This window comes from Thrips palmi, unplaced genomic scaffold (assembly GCF_012932325.1).
Source record: "Thrips palmi isolate BJ-2018 unplaced genomic scaffold, TpBJ-2018v1 HiC_scaffold_7, whole genome shotgun sequence".
In the NCBI taxonomy this organism is placed as follows: Eukaryota; Metazoa; Arthropoda; class Insecta; order Thysanoptera; family Thripidae; genus Thrips; species Thrips palmi.
In genome coordinates, this window is record NW_023144634.1 from 3,028,015 (window position 1) to 3,047,348 (window position 19,334).

Here is a 19,334-nt window from a genome sequence, read left to right on the forward strand (position 1 = left end):
CACCGCATGGAGGCGCACGCTGCCCAGGGAGCTGTCGCGCGATGTCGTTCCTTCACGGACGGTCGGTACCGTCGGCCGCCCCACCGAAGAAAGTGACGAACTTGTCGTTTTTTACCGCCGCGGACGCGGCGCTGCCCAACGCGCTGCCCCGCGGGGCGTCGGCCGGCTTCGCGCCTCGCGCCTTCGACGGCCGCCGCGCCGCCCTGGCTCGGCTGTCGATGCGCCGCCTCCGTCTTGTTGTTGTTGTTGCGTGTCTTTCGCGCTGCGTGCAGTGACACTGCAGCTGCCGCCGAGTGGTTCAGAAGATCGCCGCCCTGTCTCTCTCGCACCCCTGCGGGCCGGCCCGTGAGAGAGAGAGAGAGAGAGAGAGAGAGAGAGAGAGAGAGAGAGAGAGAGAGAGAGAGAGAGAGGGCCCGCTGGTGATCGATGGCAGTGTGCCGGTGAAAGGCTGCCGCGCGCCAAAAACACGCGCCGCGAATCTGCCAGGCTGCGCCGCGCCGCGTCCGTCCAGTCCGCGATCGACGCGGATCGACGCCTCGCGACGCGGGGCTCATTACACTCGCCCTGTATGGCGGGGCCGCGGGGCCGCTCTCCGTCTCTCTCGCACTCACGGGCCGGGCCGCGGGGGTGCGAGAGAGACAGAGCGACGAAAACGACGAGAGTCCGTCCTTGCAGGCGATATTCGCTTGGAAAAGCTCGGCGGCTGTCTCGGGAAACGGGCCGCGCATATGGCGGCTGGTTTGTAATCTAAAGAAGTCTTTGCCCCGCTGGGGCTGGGCCCGCTTGGCAGCTAGCGTAATTGGCCGAGTGATGTATGCCCGGCGCGGCGAGGCACCGCGAAGCCCGCGAAGCTGTGCGAAGCAAGGCGAAGCTCGGACAGATGGATCGCGCGACGTCCCCGCGCAACCTGCTGCATTTTTTCCTGTCCTTTTTGTCTGGTGTCTGTCTGTCTGTCGGTCTGTTTGTCTGTCTGTCTGTCTGTCGGCCGGTGGACCGCTGGCGCATCCCCAAGCGAGGGCGTGGCCGCGCGGCCGGTCAGTGCAGTGGGTCAGTGTGCAGTGAGTCATACGTGCCCGGCAGCCTGATGCGCAGTGGGTTGGCGGCGGTCAAAATCCCGGACGCGTTTTGAGGTCCAGAGTCGCTAAGTGGGAGTCGAATCGAACGTTTGACCCCACCAATGGATTGCTCTCCGAACGGGGAATCCATTGATGGGGTCACACGCTCAGTTCGAGTCCTGCTTAGCGACTCTGGAGCTCAAAACGCGTCTTGGACTTATGGCCGCCTGCGCCGGTCTTCTGGCCCACTGTGCGACGCTGTGGCTGGGTAGGTGAGCGAGGCGTTTGCCCCAGACTGCCGCCTGCGGCGACAGACGCCAAAAAAAGACGCGGCAGGGAAAGAAAAAGGGTTGATCCCGCGCGACAGATGAGTGACAGACTGGCCGGCTTCCTCCGTGCGCGACGTGCGGCAATGCTGCGGCTGTGCTGCGGACCGTTGGGCCGGGCCGCGCTCCGATGCCCTAAGTGCGTTCTGCGAATAGCGCGTTTATCGAAACAAAAACTCGTTTTCGTCGACCCAATGAAGCTGGATTCATAACTGGGCCTGCTGCTACACTGCCCCGCAAAGAGGCCTCGTTGTGATTAGCGGCTCTGCCGGTCCGAGCTGCCAATGGCCCTCCAGGCTGATTCCGTGTGCGTCTCTCTCGCACTCGCGGGGCGTCCCGTGTAGGTGCGAGCGACTGGACTCTCGGAATCAGTGTGCCGGCCAGGGCCCTCGGGCTGCCAGCGGATTCATTCCGTTTCTCGGAAGGCGGTTCGGTTTGACGCCCGTTTCGCCGACCGCCGCCTCTTCGCGCGCCTCAGACTCGTCACTCGCAGTGTCGCGATGGGAGATCGAACGACGCTAGTGCTTTATTTTATTTTTTTAGAAAGTCGGCTGTTGGCCGGTCCGGCGTCACTGGACAGTACGTTCAAACACGCCGCGCGTCCGTCCCGCAGTCGCGGCGCTTTTTTCGTGGTCACTTGCAGTGCATTGGCGAAAGTCCCGCGGCACGGCGGTCGGCGAACTCGGCTTGCGCGGGCGGGGCCCCACTATTGGCAGTTCGCTAGCAGACGACGCGCCGAGGCGGCCCGGGCGTCATGCGGGCGGGGCACTGCCCCCGGGGAACACCCTACCACCCACGTAGAATCCTGTGGACAAGGTGGATACGACCACGTGGTTTTTCCACCGTTTTTAATATGTCATCAACGTGAATTCAAAGCGAACAATCAATGTGGACTCTGCCCCCTGTTTCCCGTTGTTTACTTATGTGCAATTCTATGTAGATTGGAGGCCTTCTGTTCGAGGTGTTTTGATGGGTGCACGATCGACGTGGATAAAAACATTCTATATCCATGAGGTAATTCACAGGCATTCGGCGATGTGGAACACCACACTACGCATCCACGTTGACTCTCAGTTTCTCTTGAAATGTAGATCACACCGCGTTAGATCCACCGGGCGTTTTAGGTGGTTGAGGGACGTGGTTGGGGGCATGAAGTATAATAGGGTTTGGATGGTGCCGGCCGCATGTGGGCCATGAGAGACCTTTTCTACACGATCTCGATGTCGATCATAAGTATCCAAATTCTTTGAAGCAAAGTCGTCTCTTCATGCCAGATTCATCTGAGTAGATTCGGACTTCCACGTGGATTGAATGAAGATGAGTGAAGACCTTCGAACTCGATTAGTTTTGAAAGCTGCCGACAGAGGGCCTACTGATACTCTTGTCATTCCTTCCCCTCTCGGCCTGCTAGTAGGATGCCAATTCACCATATCCCAGAGCCATACCCGACGCACATCGGACAGTTCCAGGAGACGATTCGTCGTTTTTGGAGGAACGTTTCGATCGTTTTATTTTTAGACGCCCTCAGGGGATTTAACCTGAGGAGGATTTCCTAACAAAATTGTTAGGAATGATTGATTAGGCCTCGATGTAACATCGATGGTGGGTGGATAAGGCGAGTTGGGGGTAAGGGATGACCCCATGGGCAGCAGATGGTCGCTGAAGAATCAAATCGATGTGATGGGGATCGAGAATTTTCTGATATGGATTCTATGTGGATAGCAGGTTTAAGAGTTCTATAAAATCGACATATCTATCTCTTATCCACGTGGAAATTATATTTCGATATGTCTGGATCCACGTGGAATCCACCTATACTCGAGTACCGCTATCCCGTGGATGATCGACTCGATCATCCACGTAGCATCCACGTCGTTCCTCCACATCGATTCCACGTGAATTCGATGTGGGTGTTCCCATGGGGGTGGCACACTGTGGGGCACTGCACTGGCGGACCGACGCGCGATGCAAATGCGGTGTCGGTCGAGAGCGGGGCATGTGGGTGATCATTATTCCGGGCGGGACAGCACAATGAGACCGACAGTCCGACCGACAGGTGCAAAGTGTCGGCATATGTTTCTTCTTGAACAAACACAAAAAGCAACAAAAACATTTTTAAAAAATTAAGTTGGACCTAAATTATGTTAACCCTGGATCCTCGTGAGAAAGATCTGAAAAATAAAATTGTGATAATTATTGGGTTATTCGCGCAGGTGATACCTGTTTTCAAGGGGAAATCACTGTGAATTTCGGTTTACAAACCCAATGAATTTCAGTCGAATTTCGATGATTTTGAGTCAAAATTCGATGATTTGTAGTCAAAATTCGATGAATTTCAGTCAAATTTGATGAATTTCAGTGAATTTTTCAAGTTTGATGAATTTCGGTGTACAAATTTGGCTGTAGTTATCTCCCCTTGCCTTTTTTTTTTGTGTGTCTGCCGGGTGCAGTGCGGGCTGGGTATGCAGATGGTGACACCGGTCGCTCTGATTGTGTGTTTTCGTGGCGACGAGAGTGAAAGCCATTGCGAGGAAGCTCACGCATTAATCCGGCGTGGCGGGGCGTGGCCGCCGGCCCGGTGTGGATGGCGCGGCACGGCGCGGCCGTCTCGACATCCTCGTCGACGCTCTGTCTCTCTCGCACCGCTGGCGCCCCGCGCACCGCCCCGTGAGTGCGAGAGAGACAGAGAGCGCGGTCTGGAACCAGCCTACCGGACGCACACACACGCGATACGCTGCCGCGATTGCCGGGACCTGCATTTTGTATGGGTTTGTTTTCAGTTCGGCGAAATCGATACATTTAATTACCAGTGTTTTTCAAGTTGGCTTGTAAAAACATGCAACTCCCCGGTCACCTCCTCGTGGAAAGCGAGAGGTGACTTTTACCCAGCAGTCTAAAACTCATGTCATGTGTACACCCGAATGATCGTGCCTCATTTTAAAAACATTACGAGCTATCGACTCGGTGTCCGAGAGGTCGATCCGTTTACACGGTGACGGCTCGACCACACAGGCCGTCTTTGAGGAAGCCATCAAGCCATCGGTGCGGTCGCCGTCACACGCTGGCCGGCCTGACTTATTGGGGAAAATGAATCTCAATCAGGCTGCTTCCCTATGCGTGTGCTGCGTGCGGGGCGCCGCGTCCGAAGGGTCCCGAAACGACCAGTGTGCCGCCGGCCCGAAGCGCAGCGCGCGCTCGGCCCTGTTTCCGAACGCACCCGAATGTGTTCGTTGTCGGACGCCGCGTGCTGATGAATGTTAATGTGAATTTGTACTGCTGTTGCCTTGTTACGTGAGCGCAGCCGTGCTAGCAGGCTATTGATTGCAGTTCGGGCGGCGCACAGTGGGCCAGAAGACCGGCGGAGCCGGCCGAAACTCTTGCGACGCGTTGAGCTCCAGAGTCGCTAAATTGGACTGGAACTGGACGTGTGACCCCACCAATGGACTCCTCGTTCGGAGAGCAATCCATTGGTGGGGTCATGCGTTCGGTTCGAGTCCTGTCTAGCGACTCTGGAGCTCAAAACGCGTCGGAAATGGTTTGAAATTGGTGATGCGCGGTCGGCAGCGCGCTTTCTTCCTCTTATCTCGCCGAGTAATTTATTGCGCGGAGACTCGGAGCCAGGGGGATGCTGCCTGCTACCTTTCGGCCGGCGGCACCGGCCAGCACCGGCGGCGAGGCGCGGGTGACGCGCAGGAACGGGTTTTTCGGAGTGGCTTTGCTTTTCCCTCGGGTCGCGGTCGTGCGCGGACTTCTTGGCGATTTAGTCTGTGCTGGTCATGGCGCGCCGTTCGGAGAGCTTTCGACGTAAAATGCGGGGTCGTCCGCTTTTGCCGACTCATACCGGCACCGTAAAAAAAGTTAAGTCGACTTAAGTTTTTATTTTTAATCGCGTCTCGACTTTCGACTGAGAGGTTTGAAGGTGCTCTCTTTGTCAAAGTGATATTACTAAAAAAAATTCTTTTACAATGGCCTGCCTAGCTTCGCGGCCTCTGTTGCCATTTTGAAGGAAAAAGTGGCGTCTTTTAAAAATTTTGCGTCTCTTTTTAAACTTTTTTTTTGTGACGGTTGACTTGCAGCCTGCTCAATAATGCTGATTCGAAGTAGTGACCCCAGCAGAAGGCACGCCGCCAGCACACCCACTAATGGAGGGAGATGACCACGCCACTGGCCGCCCCAGGGGTGCGAGAGAGACGGACAGTGCTGGCCGCGCGCCATACGCCACGCGGCTCAATCGCCGACCGGCCCAGCACACTGGCACAGCCGGCCGCGGAGGCAGGAAGGCGCCGCAGTGAAATATTGCAGCGCGGCGCGCGTCGCCAATGCATGCAAATTGATAAACCGGCCGAATTTGAAATCGACCCGCGCGTCCCGACACGGCCCGATACGGCCTGACCTCCTTCCGGTCGATCAATCATTGAACGCGTTTATAGATTTCCGGCGCCACCGCCAATTACGGCCACTTAGCCGGGACTTAGCCGCGGGCCGTCGCACTGTCTCTCCCGCTCTCGAGGGGCGTCCCGTGCGGGTGCGAGAGAGACAGAGCGACCGCTGTTCGGAATCGGACCGCCGCTCGTCCGGTCCGACCAATGGTCCGACCGTCCGATGGGACGCCGAGATACGCCACGCCGCTGGACATCTTTTTTTCTCCGGAAAGCTGCGGCGTCGGCTGCTTGATTCGAAAACAAACTCTGCCGCGCCGCGCGCCGTGCCGCCGGGATTAGCGCGGACAAGCCGACCGTGTGAAGCCAACCAACAAAAAACGACTTCTAGTTCAGTAAAAAACGATTGAATGAGTTCAAAGCGGCGAAATTTGCTGACTTTGGGCGGCCACTGCGTTGAGACCAGCTGTTGTTTAAGGCCTCCCTCAACGCCCTGGTGCTGCCAAGGCTCTACTACTCTTTCGCGCCCGGCCGCGGAACGCTTCAATCACCGCTAGTTTGGGAGCACTGATCACGCGAAGTTGGTCGAAATCGACTAGGACTGCACCTGTCTGGGGACAAGCTGCTGGGCCGGCCCGCCCGTCTGGCCGGCCCCACACACACACTCACACACTCGACAAGCACGCACACCGCTTGGCTTTGCAGTCACGTCGCCGGGCGGGGCGGGGACGCGTCTTTGGTCTTGGGGAATAGGCGGAGGAGTCGTTGGAAGCTGCGATGTACGCCACAAAAGCGCTCGCAAAACACACACATTTGCACATGCACACCCTTTAGCCCCGCTCGCTCATACATACGCATAGGCCGGCCCGTGCTCGCACGCACGCGCACGCACACACACACACACACAAACACACACACACACACACACACACACACAAACACACACACGGGAGTGACTTTCGTTTCCTCAATTACGCCGGTTTGCGACAAAATATTGAAAGCGACGGACAAGGGTCCGCACGCCGTCGTCATGCAAAGGTCCAGGCGGCATGCAACACACACGCGCGCGCGCGCGCGCGCGCACACACACACACACACACACACACACACACGGGTTTGCGGCGTTTCCTGGCCGCCTCGTGTCCTTTTTGCACTGTCCACATATCTCACTCACTTTCTCTGTGAAGTAACCTTTCGGTGTCGCGTGGCTGGGCCGGCCTGCTGGTCCCACCGGCCCGCATGGCGCCCATCATCATGCACTCGTTGGTCGGCAGCAGAAGGACAGCGACGCCTGTGGGAGGAAGAAATCAATTGTAGCATACTCTGGCAACAGCCTCGAGGGAAGTATTGATTTTAGTAATGTTTCATTCGGCTAAGTGCGGCAGGGATACCTTTTTATCATTCTGTAGGGAAATTTGTAGTTTGAGAGGACGTTGTTTTTTTTTTTACACACCCAGCTCCCGTTGACAGTGGCCTGTTTTGGTGTGTCCCAGTCGGGGGCTTCAATCGGCACCGAGGAAAAAAATTAATTGGCTGGGTGTGTCGCTTCCGGACGGTCCATTGAGTTTACGATTGTCACGGTTCGCCACCTCAGTGATTGCCTCCGTTTCACACACACACACACACACACACACACACACACACACAACCTAATCGTTGCTCCCAATTTGGCGACAATCGCTAATGCCCTTGGAAGGTTATGTACGCGTTCTCTTGGAGCCACACCTTCGCGGGATGCGAAAATCTCACCGGAGGTCACTCGGTCACAGAATACTTCGGGCGGTGTGTCCTCGCCTCCGGTTACAGTTGCCTGTATCATTACAGCTCAGCAGGGAGGGATTTGCCCGGCTTTGTCGGAGATTCGACATCAAGGTGGCAGCCAATAGGATTTCTCGCAGGACGAGTCCTTATGACAGAGGTCGCTTCGCGTTACGGATTTGTGACAACGGATTTCCCAGGACTGTGGCGGGCGACACTGGCTGGCTGCTGGTTTCCAATCCGTGGATCTCGCCTCCGACCTTGTGTCGTTGACGAGGCTGGAATTGGCGCCAAACGTGTTTGGCGCGCTCTGCGACGAGGCCTCCCTGCCGAAGGGCTAGAGGGCCCCAAAGGCTTCCCTATCCGCTCATCGAGAAAGCAGGCCTTCCCTTCCCGAGGGCTGCAGAAAGGGCAGCTATTGTAATGAAGCGGTGCTATCGGGCGGGCATCGGCATGGCACCGCCCGGTCGGAATGCAACCCAGTAGTTGAACCCGGAACACTATCCACATTCATTTTCACGACCTGTTCGTTTGCTGCCGTGACTGGCCTGCGCCTGGCGGACGAGTCCCCCGGGAGGACATTCGGCACTGATGACCCACAGGTCCGCGCTGCGCTCTCCCACGACGGCAGTGTCGTCGAAAGTCGGCGCCGCTGGACAACAGAAAGTGCCGTTATTTGGCGGGAAGAAAGTGCAGGAACAAATGAAGGACATCAGGGAGCTCCCAAGTTTGTTCGGGGAAGGCCTGCTGTCTAAAACCAACTGCCAAAAAGAAATTCTCAAACTACGTGCACGCTAAGAGAACATAGTTGATTATTTTTGAAAAGAGCACACTGTCGATACGATCTGAAATGCACGGCTTTCCCTTGTCGAGGCAGTGCTAAGCATGATGCCAAAGCAGTGCTTATCTGCGCGCCGTGTATCGCGCAGAGGCGATGTCTCGATCGGCGTGGGAGATGTCGCGATACTCTCGAAATGATTCATTTTTATGCCCGGTGCAGCCTGCTGCATGCGAGCAATTGTTAACGGAAGCCATCAACATGCGCTGACTTTTGTGGCTCGACACGGACTGGCCGGCCTGGCGATGACCATTGCCGTTTACTCCCGACGGAAGGCGCGCGCGCATCTGCCCCAGTTTGGCCAACGTGTCTTATCGACGCCTCGTTGGGTTGGCAGCGCCGCCGCCCCGGATCGTGTTGGCTGCCCTGTCGGTCGTGAGGCGCTGCTCTCTCGAGTAATCAATCAGGTTGGCAACCGTGGCCCTGCATAGTTAGTCGCGGCTTGGCAGCCCTGCTGATGAGGTTTCGATCTCGATTGGTTCGTCGTCACGTTGGCTGCACTGATCGGCTCACTCACGCCCCGGGCACGCGTGCAGCCATTGCACCGCGATGACCCCCTCACTTTCACTGGCAGGAAATGGTGGCGGCCTGATGGCGTTTTGGAGATGATTCGTCATCTTTCTCGCTTGCATTAGTCCGTTGCGTCACGCCGCCAGGCCGTCACTCGGGCAATGGAACGGAAAAACGGACGTTTTTTTCGGCGGTCGCCCCCACGGCGCCTGCGGCAGGACGGGGTAGGCAGTCCCGTCGAGCACGCGTGGCTCGCCGTTGCCTACCTGCCAGGCGTCCGTCCGTCCTTGCGCTGCAGGTGGGTGCAAGCAAGGCCAAGTCACGAGCCTCCGAGGCAACATTGACCTTTGCGAAGGAGTGTTTTTATTCAATCCGAGACGCGCGTCCCCGACTGCTATTCGCCGCGCTGCTAGGGATTAGCCACCGCGGCAATAATAGCAACTTCATTACGTTTGTGTTCATCAAGTGCCTGCCGGTTGCCTGCTAGTTGCCTGGCATTTGCCTGGCGGTTGCCTGCCGGTTGCCTGGCGGTTGCCTGGCGGTGGGGGGGCGTGTGTCGGTGGGGGTTAAGAGCCGTCAAAATGACAGGAGCAATATTTCTCCTCGCCGCCCGCGCCTCCGCCAAGGTCCTCGTCGGCGTGCCTGGCGTGCCGCGGCCCCCAGCGCGGCCCGCCGCTCCGCTCGGCTCGACAGCCTGGAGGTTCAAGGCGAGGCCTGCACTGCTTTTGCCGCCATTGTGGCCGCCCTGCAGAGCCCTGCAGGCATTTGTACCCTTCCAGGAAACATTGGGCGTTCGGTGCGCGGTGCAGTGGCCAGCAAGGCCTCGCCGGTTCAAAGTCAAGGTTGTGGACACTCGTTCCCATGCCTCAACGGGGCCCTTTGTCTCACCGAAGACCCAGATTTGGTAATTACAAGCTTGTGACGTCTGTGCGTGCCGGACCGCTTCACACTCCATCAATCAAGCGATCCTCTGACGGAGCCTGGAGTCACGGAGCGAGGCTAGAAAACTCTCAGCCCGTTTTCCACAGTGTGCCCTGCCGCCGCACCGCGGAGCATGGCGGGGCAGTCCCAGGTCGCCGCGTCGCTCACCGCTTGTTTTACAGACCTCGCTTAGACACCGATTAAAGGTGTACCGCTCCGCGAATCATCGAACGGCGCTCAATGAAGGCAAACAAACAAAACGACGTCGAACGGGGCGGCCTTTTCCTGGAAAAAGGATCCCTTCCAGCTAATCTGTCGCCGCGGTGGTGGACACTGCGCTGCCCCGGGAGCGGCCGCGCTAGCCGCGCCGATCGCCCGTAATAGCTGTTATCACACTGGCGCGGCGCAACCGCCCTTTCTTTTTTCGCTACGCTCTGCAATCTGCATTCCAGTCGCCCCACTGGAAAAAGGTTTCGGATTTCACAACGTTGTTTTTCGCGTGGGTTTCGCTAGCCTCTTCGTCGTGTTGGGTGGAGTGGTTTACGTCCTCGGTGAAGGGCTGGGCGCTGTCGGCGCGCTCCTTCGTTAGTCCCCCCCCCCTCCCCTCGGTCGCAGACAGGCTCCGCCCCTGGCTGGACATGTTAGCATTCAGTGCGTCTTTCGGCCGCGATGCTCTGCAGATAGTCGTCTGCAAACAGTGAAAGGACGCGTTGCGAAAGCGAAACCGTTTTGTGCCATCGCGCGACACTCGCGCCCGTTTCCTGCAAAGCATTCAGCGGGCGCGTGCTCTCAACAGGAGCGACCTGGTTCGCAGCAGGGCCCATGTTTATTCAGTGTGTGTGACCGTGTGTAGGTGTGTGTGTGTGTGTGTGTGTGTGTGTGTGTGTGTGTGTGTGTGTGTGTGTGTGTGTGTATAGGATGGAATTACCATACTAATGGGGTGATGCCTCGTCCCTCACAGTGTAACAAGCCCCGTGCCCGGCGCTTTATGCCCGATGGCCACTCACCTGTCCGCCTAAATCCACCCATTCATCGGGCGGACCAGTCCGCGGCCCGTTTGTAACGCCATCTGGGAAGGACGGGGAGTGGGAAAAAAGGCTGCCCGAGATAAGAATGGGGACCGCGTGGAAGAGTGACGCCCAGTGTAGGAGGAGAGAGTCCTGGGCATATGATCTGCGGTGCGAACAGCTCGTATCTCTCAGTGACATTGTTTATGACCCAATCCGTTTGGCCGAACAGCCAATTATGCATATCGGCCTATTTGTTTAGACGCCTGGCAGGGCTGGACGGTCCGGCCGTCCGGGTTGATGCTCTTCAGTGCGTGGAGAGACGAAGCGTTTTTCTCGCTCGGACCAGCACACGTACGAGGAGTACCTGTGGGGTCCCGGCCGACGCCCACTCCGGAGCATTAAGCGAGTAAGGAACCGTGACTATTTTGGTCAAAGGAAAAGCAACTATTGTTCGGGTGAATCATACGCCGGGGCGTAGATCAAGCAGTCAGATTATTTTCGTTTTTTATGTCTTTCAATACCGCGCTGTCTCTCCTTGCAGGGGCGTTTCCCTCCTCGCACCGTTACCGGGATACTTTTCCTTTATTATTTTCCTCGCACTCTGTCTTGCTTACGGCGGCCGCGATGTCCCCGAAAAGGATTGCAAATTACGAATCCGCGGCCCCGATTGTCGGATGCCTGTTATTTACGAGGTGCGAAAACGAACCGCGGCCTCGTTTGTGCATTTTCCGAGTGGAATTAACGGCGTCGCGTTTTTCGCTTTGCCCTTTTGCCGCTTTTGCAGTGCTGCGGCAGCCTCCTTCTCAGGCCCTTTGCTCGGCCGGAAGTGGATGAAGACCTTTTTGCAGTGGCGTGCGCGATATTCTCACGCACGCGCGCCCATTACCGCTAATCGAGACTTCCGATCGGCGTCCGTTTTGTTAACCGGTGCATAAGCCGACGCCAATTGCGGCACGTTTAGGCCGGACCCCAGCAAATTAGCGTGATTTAATTCGAAGAGAAAAATTAACAGTCTGCACCTCGGTGAGAACTGTGATAAAAATCGACTGAATTCTTTATTTCGAACAACAACAATTTAACAAGCATCTACTCAAATTTTTGATTGGGACTGTCAGGTTTTTAATGTCTTTGCCTTCGAATTTCAGTGTTCTCGCAGTTGCCGACACTTCATCGACCAAAAGCCCTTTATCACTATCGCGTTCTGCCTGTGAATAACGCGTGAAACTGATGGCGGCGTTGGCGGCGTTCGCCTGGCGTTTACAAAACAGAGATGCTGGAGGTGTTGTTGCGCACTCGGCCACCCTGCAAGCGCTGCTAGCGCTGCGGACTGAATCGTTTTCGTCGCCCTATCTCTCTCGCACTCACGGCGCGCCCCGTCTGGGTGCGAGAGAGGCAGAGCTAGCTGACGGTGGGCGTTCCCCCCAGCCGTCCCGTACGACCACTCAGAGATCGCGCAGAGATTGCACTCGGCTACTCAGCAACTTCGCAGTGCTCCGCGAGGCCATCAGATCGCCGAGCCCTCGGCAGCCCTGGGCAGCCCTTATGCCATTTCATATGTTCGCTAATCATTGGCGAGTTGAGTCATACACAGTAGTGCGAGCGGAGCGCGGCCGGGCCGTGCCGAGCCGAGCCGGCTGGTGCTTCTTTGTACGGCCGGAGAAGCGACTCCGCCCTGCCGCGGCCTGGCCTATATATCTTGCAAGAGGAGTGTTATTTCTCGCTGGAAATTCGCGGGACGTGACCGGCATGGCGTTGAATTTACACTCGAACAAACAAGGCGGTAGCGCTTGGCAAGCGGCGCGCCGTCTCATAACATCTGCCGTTGTTCCACTACTTTCCCCTTCGTGTTTTCATGCCGGCAATTTGGAGCGGCGCGGGAGTTTTGGCTAGTGGCTTTGGGAACGCTTCGGCTGCCGGCCCGGCCCTGCCACGCTAGACGCGGATCTTCGGTCGTTGGCCCTGGAAAAGACGAAAAAGTACCGGCCGATTGTAATTTTTTTTGGAGATTTGGTCCAGGCCGCGGAAGCCGAACACCCTGACGGCCTGCACGACAGCCGAAAGCTCGTTCGGGAACAGTAATCGCCGCTTCCGGGAGCGTTCCCCCGCCGTCGTCGCGCGGACCTTATTGGGAATCAAATAATAAATATTCGTGGCGCGGCTATGAATCTTTTTACTGCGACATAAAACGGCAGGTGAGTGGGTGCCGAGTTGTGAGATATGTGCAGTGGGGCGGGCCTGGCGGGCCGCGGCGGCGGCGTCGCGTTACGGGGAGCTACACTGCCAGGAGCTATGCCTGCTGCAGAAGAAAACAGAACCTGGCGCGGAAGTAACAGCCGTTGACGAATTAAAAATTCTCAAAATGTCTGGAAATTGTGATCTGGACTGACTTTAGACGGCCACTGTGTCCAATACAAGTGGGCTGACCGAACTCCCTCGACGGGGTAGTATACTCTTTGGACCTTTCTCTTGCATTCCTTTGCCAAGGTGTGCGACTAAACAGCTTAGTGCGGGAGCAGTGTTGCCGCAAAGTTGGTCAAATCGGTGACAAAACACAATGTTTGCCGCGGATAGAAATATCCTGCGTTTAATTACAAAACACCACTTTTAACGCAAAATAATTAATCCGCTGACACGTGAGTAATGCGTGCGTGTGCTGCCGGCGGGGCCAGGGGTTGGACTCGTAGACCATGACGCACTACAACCACGCAGTGTGGTGGGGACAGAACCCCCTTCTGCGTGAGATCCCTGGCCGTGTTCGATCACAGGCCCCATCCATCTTGGTGTCATTTGGCGACAAATAGCCGTGCCGTATGGTCATCACGGGCAGCAGCACCCCATGCATGCCGTCCACACCCCCTCCTCTCTCTCTCTCCACCCCCTCTCACTCTCCTTTTATTGCAGGCAACCCTTCTGCGGCACCTGCCGTGGGCGTACACCTTCCCCCTCCCTTTTTCACTATCAAGCGTTATCGGTCACCGGCATCGACTCCCCCGCCGTCGCCCACCCCAGTGCCCCCCCCCCCCCCATGTCGATAACTTCCTTCCCTTTCCCCAGTGTACTACCTGCCAATCAGCCCACCCACCCCAAGCCACTTCAAAGAGCGCCGCGAAAAAAAAAGACAAAAACACGAAGGGGTTACACGGCGGCGCGCGCACTGCTAATTGTTCCCGGCCGACACGTGTTCGAAGGGAGCGCCTCGAACGCACCCTCATGCAATTACCGCACTGCAATGCGCACCGCGACCGCAATTTTTGTTGAAACTGTTTTCGTCGTGCGTTATTGTTAAATATGCGGTGCGTGCCACTGACTGACTTGCGGTATACGCTGTTTCTCATGCGATCTCGTAATTTCATTAGCAGTTTTCTTTCCCCCTGCCGCGCTGAGATCGGATCTTGGTGAAACAATATCCCGCCCGGGGCGGTAACGGCGGACGGGCTTAGCTAATTGTCATCCTGGCAGGCCGACTGGCGAGACGCGGCGAGACGGGACGGGATGTCTCTGCGCCCCGCCCTGCCGCCCTGACCCGTGCCGTATGCAGAGCCACCCGAGGCGCGGCAGGTCGAGCGGCAGGCCGATGGAAGTTCAAGACAACGGTCCGCGGCGGGCACACTAGGCAGGAGTCGTTTTCGTCGCTCTGTCTCTCTCGCTATCATGAGCGCCCCGCGTACGCGCGAGAGAGACAGACCGACGTCAACGACTCGGAATCAGTGTGCACACTGCGAGGCAGAATGCCGTACCACGCCACGGCTGTCATGTGTCTCGGCGTGGCGTGGGTTAATGTCTGCTGGGGTCGTCGTGTCTGCGCGGCACTTGGAGAGGCAGCAAAAAAAGGTCGCGAAGTGGGTCAAAGGAGCAGTTCGACAGTTTCCAGAGCCACCGTGCCCTTCTATTGTTGGCGGCCGCCACCGCGGACTGCCTTCGTTGCCTTCGCCCTTACGCAAGCCCTTGGAGGCGAAGCAGGTGAAGTGGTTTTGCGCTCTGCCTATCATTGGCAGCCGAGCGATCCCGACGAGCGGTCGCGCCTTGTCCCTCTCGCACCTCGACGGGGATCCCCGCGAGTGCGAGGGAGAGCGGCGGCGCAGCCTCGCGAACGGTACCGCGTTTAACCCCGCGCACTCTGGCGTGCACTTTGGCGCGTGCGCCGCGACGCCTGGGGCTCGCCAGCCTTCGGGCTCGACGCGCAGGCACGCGCCCTTACCGCTCCAGAACGACGCGGTGCTTCGGGAGGCCGTCTGCGCCGTGTGTCGACGCTCGAGGGAAGGCTCAGGGAAGTCGGAATAATGTTCTGAGACTCAAAGTATCCGCCTCCACCTCCACTCGGTGCGTTGACTGCGCTCGGTGCGCCGCACGTGCCACGGGCCACACAATGTGTCATCAGGACGCCAAGGACGCTCCTTTTGTCCGCCCTCCAGGCGAGACTCCAGGCGGGCCTCCAGGTGGACGACAGGGTCCTTCACTTTCACTGCAGTACCGCTCTGCCTCGCCATTGGTCGCCTGAGTCACTGACTGTGTCGCCGGCCGATTCCGAGATCCCGATCTAGTTTTCGCCCCTTTGTGCGTCCCGCGCCGCCACGGTGCCACGGCCTCGGCCACGGCCCAGCGCGCAGCGGCGAGGCTGCCTCTCGAAGCGATCGCGGGGCCGCGCTCCGATTTGCCTCTGTCTTCACCTCATTTTTCCTCTCCCTCCGCAGGTGCTGCAGCGAGACGTCGAGTCGCACGGCAAGATCGTCTCCTCCGTGGTGAAGCTGTGCGAGCGCGTGGCGCACCTGCAGCAGCTGCAGCACAAGCAGGTCCACCAGGACGCCGAGGACGCCGAGCCGCGGCCGCGTCAGCAGGACCTGGTACGCGTCGCCCGCCGCCTGGAGCGCCGCTGGCACCACCTCTTCCTGCGCTCGCTGGAGTGGCAGTGCCACCTGGAGACGCTCGCCACCAAGCTACCGGTGAGTCCACTGTCTTTTTTCGCGCTTTTCGGGGGGTATCTTGTTTAGTATTTCTTTTCAGGGCGTTTAAGAAAAGGATTTTTAGGCGAGGGGTTAAACGCGAACAATGTTTGGGGACACAAGACTTCTTAGAACAAGAGATTTCGTCGGATTTCGTACATTTTTAAGCCTAAAATTTCCCTGTTTTTCTGCCTTTTGGGAGGAATATTTTGGATTTTCCAGAGATTTCTTGGGCTCTAGGGACACAGGATTTCTAGAGTGGTTGTCCGTCCCCTCGTTTTTAGGGGATTTTTTTTTTGCCGTTGGAGTACGAGAACTCGGGGGCCAGGCAGGCCGGCCAGGCTGCGGGTGGGCGGGCCCGGGGTGTCGAGTCATTTGGACGGCGAGTGACGCACCGTCCGTCCCGGGGGCAACCAGGTGTAACAACGTCCTGTACTGGTCCTTCCCCCCCCCCCCTTACCCGCCCCCTTCCGCCCCGAAATCACTCGGCCGCGCGTGCGTGCGCCCCGCCGGCCAGACGCCATTAGCACTGCTGTTTGCATAGGCCGAGAGGGAAGGGGTGCCGGTGCCGATTCGGCCCGTCGTCGCGGCGTCTCTCTCGCACTCACGGCCCGCCCCGCAGGGGTGCGAGAGAGACGGGGCCACTGTTGTGAATCGGACTGCGGGCGGACGGATGTCGGGTACCGCGGACCGAGTACGGCGCGGCACTCAGCGGACGCTCTCTCTCTCTCTCTCTCTCTCTCTCTCTCTCTCTCTCTCTCTCTCTCTCTCCTCTCTCTCTCTCTCTCTCATGGAACCTGCCGCGCACTCGGCCGCTGGGAAGTCTCTGGAGCGTCCATCATGGTGATTTCGCTTGAAAGGGAAAAATGAGTTCGGACGATCCGGCCGAGGGGACGGCTTGATGAATACAACAATGGCGACGACGCCGGCCGCGTCCTCCCTCTGTCTCTCTCGCACTCACGGCGCGTCGCATAAGGGTGCGAGGGAGACGGAGCCATGCCCGATTTTTGACCCGAATGAGGCGCCGGGCCTCTGGCAGCCTCTGGCCCTTGGAGTGCCGCGTCAAGCCAAATAATAATGCCGCGGCCGCTCGGCTTTCGGAGGGAGAATAGGCAAGGGCGGCGCTAGCGGCAAAAAAGAGTGTGCTGAATTAGTCTGTGGGATTTCTGCGCGCTAATGCTCTGCCCGCGGCCCGCGAACTTGGCCGCGTAGCATTGTGGCGCTGATTACAGTGGGCCGTCCCGCCCCGGCTGTGCGGGCTGAACTGGGTCGCCCTGTCTCTCTCGCACTCACGGGCCGTCCCGAAGGGGTGCGAGAGAGCCGGACCGACGAACACTCGCGCTCCGCCAGGGCGTCTACGCCTTGGTCCACGCGGCTTGAGTTTCGGCCTGCGCAACGAGTGGATGGATTCCGGTTCATTAACACCTGGCATGCAGTGTGGTGGTTCGGAAGGGCTCGCCGACACGCTAGCCACCCGTGCCCGCTTGGTTTGGGGCTTCCCTCGCCGCGGTTCAAGGGCAGCCAGCCTTTTTTGGTCTATGTGGTGCACTTCCAGAAGGAAGAGGGCGCATCCTTGGAGAGCCCTTCCTCTCCAACCTTGACTCAGGTGCTCCGTGACCTCGCTGCGCCACGCCCCGCCTCGCCACGCCCCGCCACGCCGCCGCCGTCTGAACCGCAAATAGACTCATCTGTGGTGTGGCAGCGGACCAAAAACAACACACGAAGCGGCGCCGCGGCGCAGCACTGCCTAACTGGTTCACGATGGGTCAGCAGGTTGAGGCATCGCTGGCGGCACACTCGAATTGGGCCGCAGGGACGCTAAACATGCGCGTTGCTTCCGGTGTTGCCGGTCGTAGCGACAAACTCCCCCCGAGGATTCATCCCAACGGGTTCGGCCAGCCAGGGCCTCGTCGGATTCGGACAGCCTTGGAGTCCATCACAGTGTACCGCGCCGCGTGGATCGCTGTTCGTGATCCGACGCAATCGGGCTAGACATTTGAATGCCCGAATAGGCCTCTCTGTCTCTCTCGCTCTCACGGGGCGTACCGCAGGGGTGCGAGAGAGACAGTGAACGCAGTTCGGAATCGCCTGGGCCTCCCTCGCGCTTCTCTCTCTCTCTCTCTCTCTCTCTCTCTCTCTCTCTCTCCTCTCTCTCTCTCTCTCTCTCTCCTCTCTCTCTCTCTCTCTCTCTCCCTCTTTTGCGCGGACGAAGACGAGGCCCCGTTGGGCCCGCTCGATTAAACACCGCGCGCCCTCGCGAAAAGTACGGTGCTCTGACGAGCCCCGCCGAAATTGCGGCGCGTAGGGACGAGCTAGGCGTGATGACGGTGCTGGGAACTCCGAGCCGGCGGGCCCATTCAATAGGACAGCGCCGAACTTCGGAGAGAGAGAGAGAGAGAGAGAGAGAGAGAGAGAGAGAGAGAGAGAGAGAGAGAGAGAGAGAGAGAGAGAGAGAGAGAGAGGAACTACTGTCGTCCCGCGCGAAGAGGAACGAGCCCCGGGGGACTGCGTATCAACGAATCGACGGGGACTGCGCCCCTAATGAAGCGCCTGGACGTCGCTTCGCTCCACTTCTGGGCGGCGGTGACGCAACGGGCGCGTGACGGTGGAAGGCGGTGGAAGGTGTCCGCGAGACGTACAAAACCCAGGAAGGCGCGCGCTGCACAGACCGCTGCAGGCGCTGCACAGTCCACTGCAGGCCGGACGGGACGCCCTTTTGCGTCCTGCGCAGGAAAGGGAGCACGGACGGACAGACGGACGGACAGATGATTAGTGCTGTGGATGTAGGCTGGCGGCCGCTACCGCCGCTACCGCAACTCGCAGCGCGCCGCCCGGCCGCCGCACAGTGGGCCGGAAGACCGGTGGAGGCGGCCAAAACCCTAGACGCGTTTTGAGCTCCAGAGTCGCTAAACAGGCCTCGAACCGAACGCGTGACCCCACCAATGGATTGCTCTCCACACGTTCGGTTCGAGTCCCATTTAGCGACTCTGGAGCTCAAAACGCGACTGGATTTTTGTCCGCCTCCACCGGTCTTCTGGCCCACTGTGCGCCGCCCGGGCCGTGTCGCTCTTGTCCCACCGCCCGTGCAAGTCTCCGCCGCGCCGCCTTGCTCGCGCACTCGCTGTCGTAATGGCGATTCGAGGATTCGCCCGCCTTGTTGTTGTTGTTGTTGGGCGCCGGCGTGACGTCGTTACAGTGTCCTGTATTCGCCGCCTCCCTGTTTTTGCGGACGGCCCGGCCGGCCGGCCCACCAGGCTGCTTTCCAACTACGCCCCGTCTCTCTCTCGCACGCCAGGGCGTGCGAGGCGTGCGAGAGAGACAGAGCGCCGAGCTGGGAGGCGGTCTGCGGAGAGGTGATCTCCAGATAGGGGTCCTGGGCCCCTGATGGATGAGCGCGCGCCCCGTATACCGCCCTGCCACCGCCTGGTGTCGGCCCCGTCCCGTACCGGTTCGCGACCCAGTGCTCTGTCTCTCTCGCGCCGCCGTGGAACGCCCCCGAGAGTGCGAGAGAGACAGGGGGCGGCGCGGTGCCTTTTGGCGAGACGGAGGCGAGACCGGCACACACCTCGCGTGCCGACCGCCGCCCACCACGGGACG

The 19,334-nt window shown here is 58.7% G+C and overlaps 1 protein-coding gene across 1 annotated transcript in view; it reads left to right on the forward strand.

The window, feature by feature from the left end:
- LOC117652712 overlaps positions 1 to 19,334 on the forward strand; it is a 196,551-nt gene that overhangs the window by 152,796 nt on the left and 24,421 nt on the right. The window contains exon 8 of the mRNA XM_034397804.1: positions 15,489 to 15,737. Within this exon, the coding sequence (XP_034253695.1) occupies positions 15,489 to 15,737 (249 nt within the window). The remainder of the gene's footprint in view (positions 1 to 15,488; positions 15,738 to 19,334) is intronic.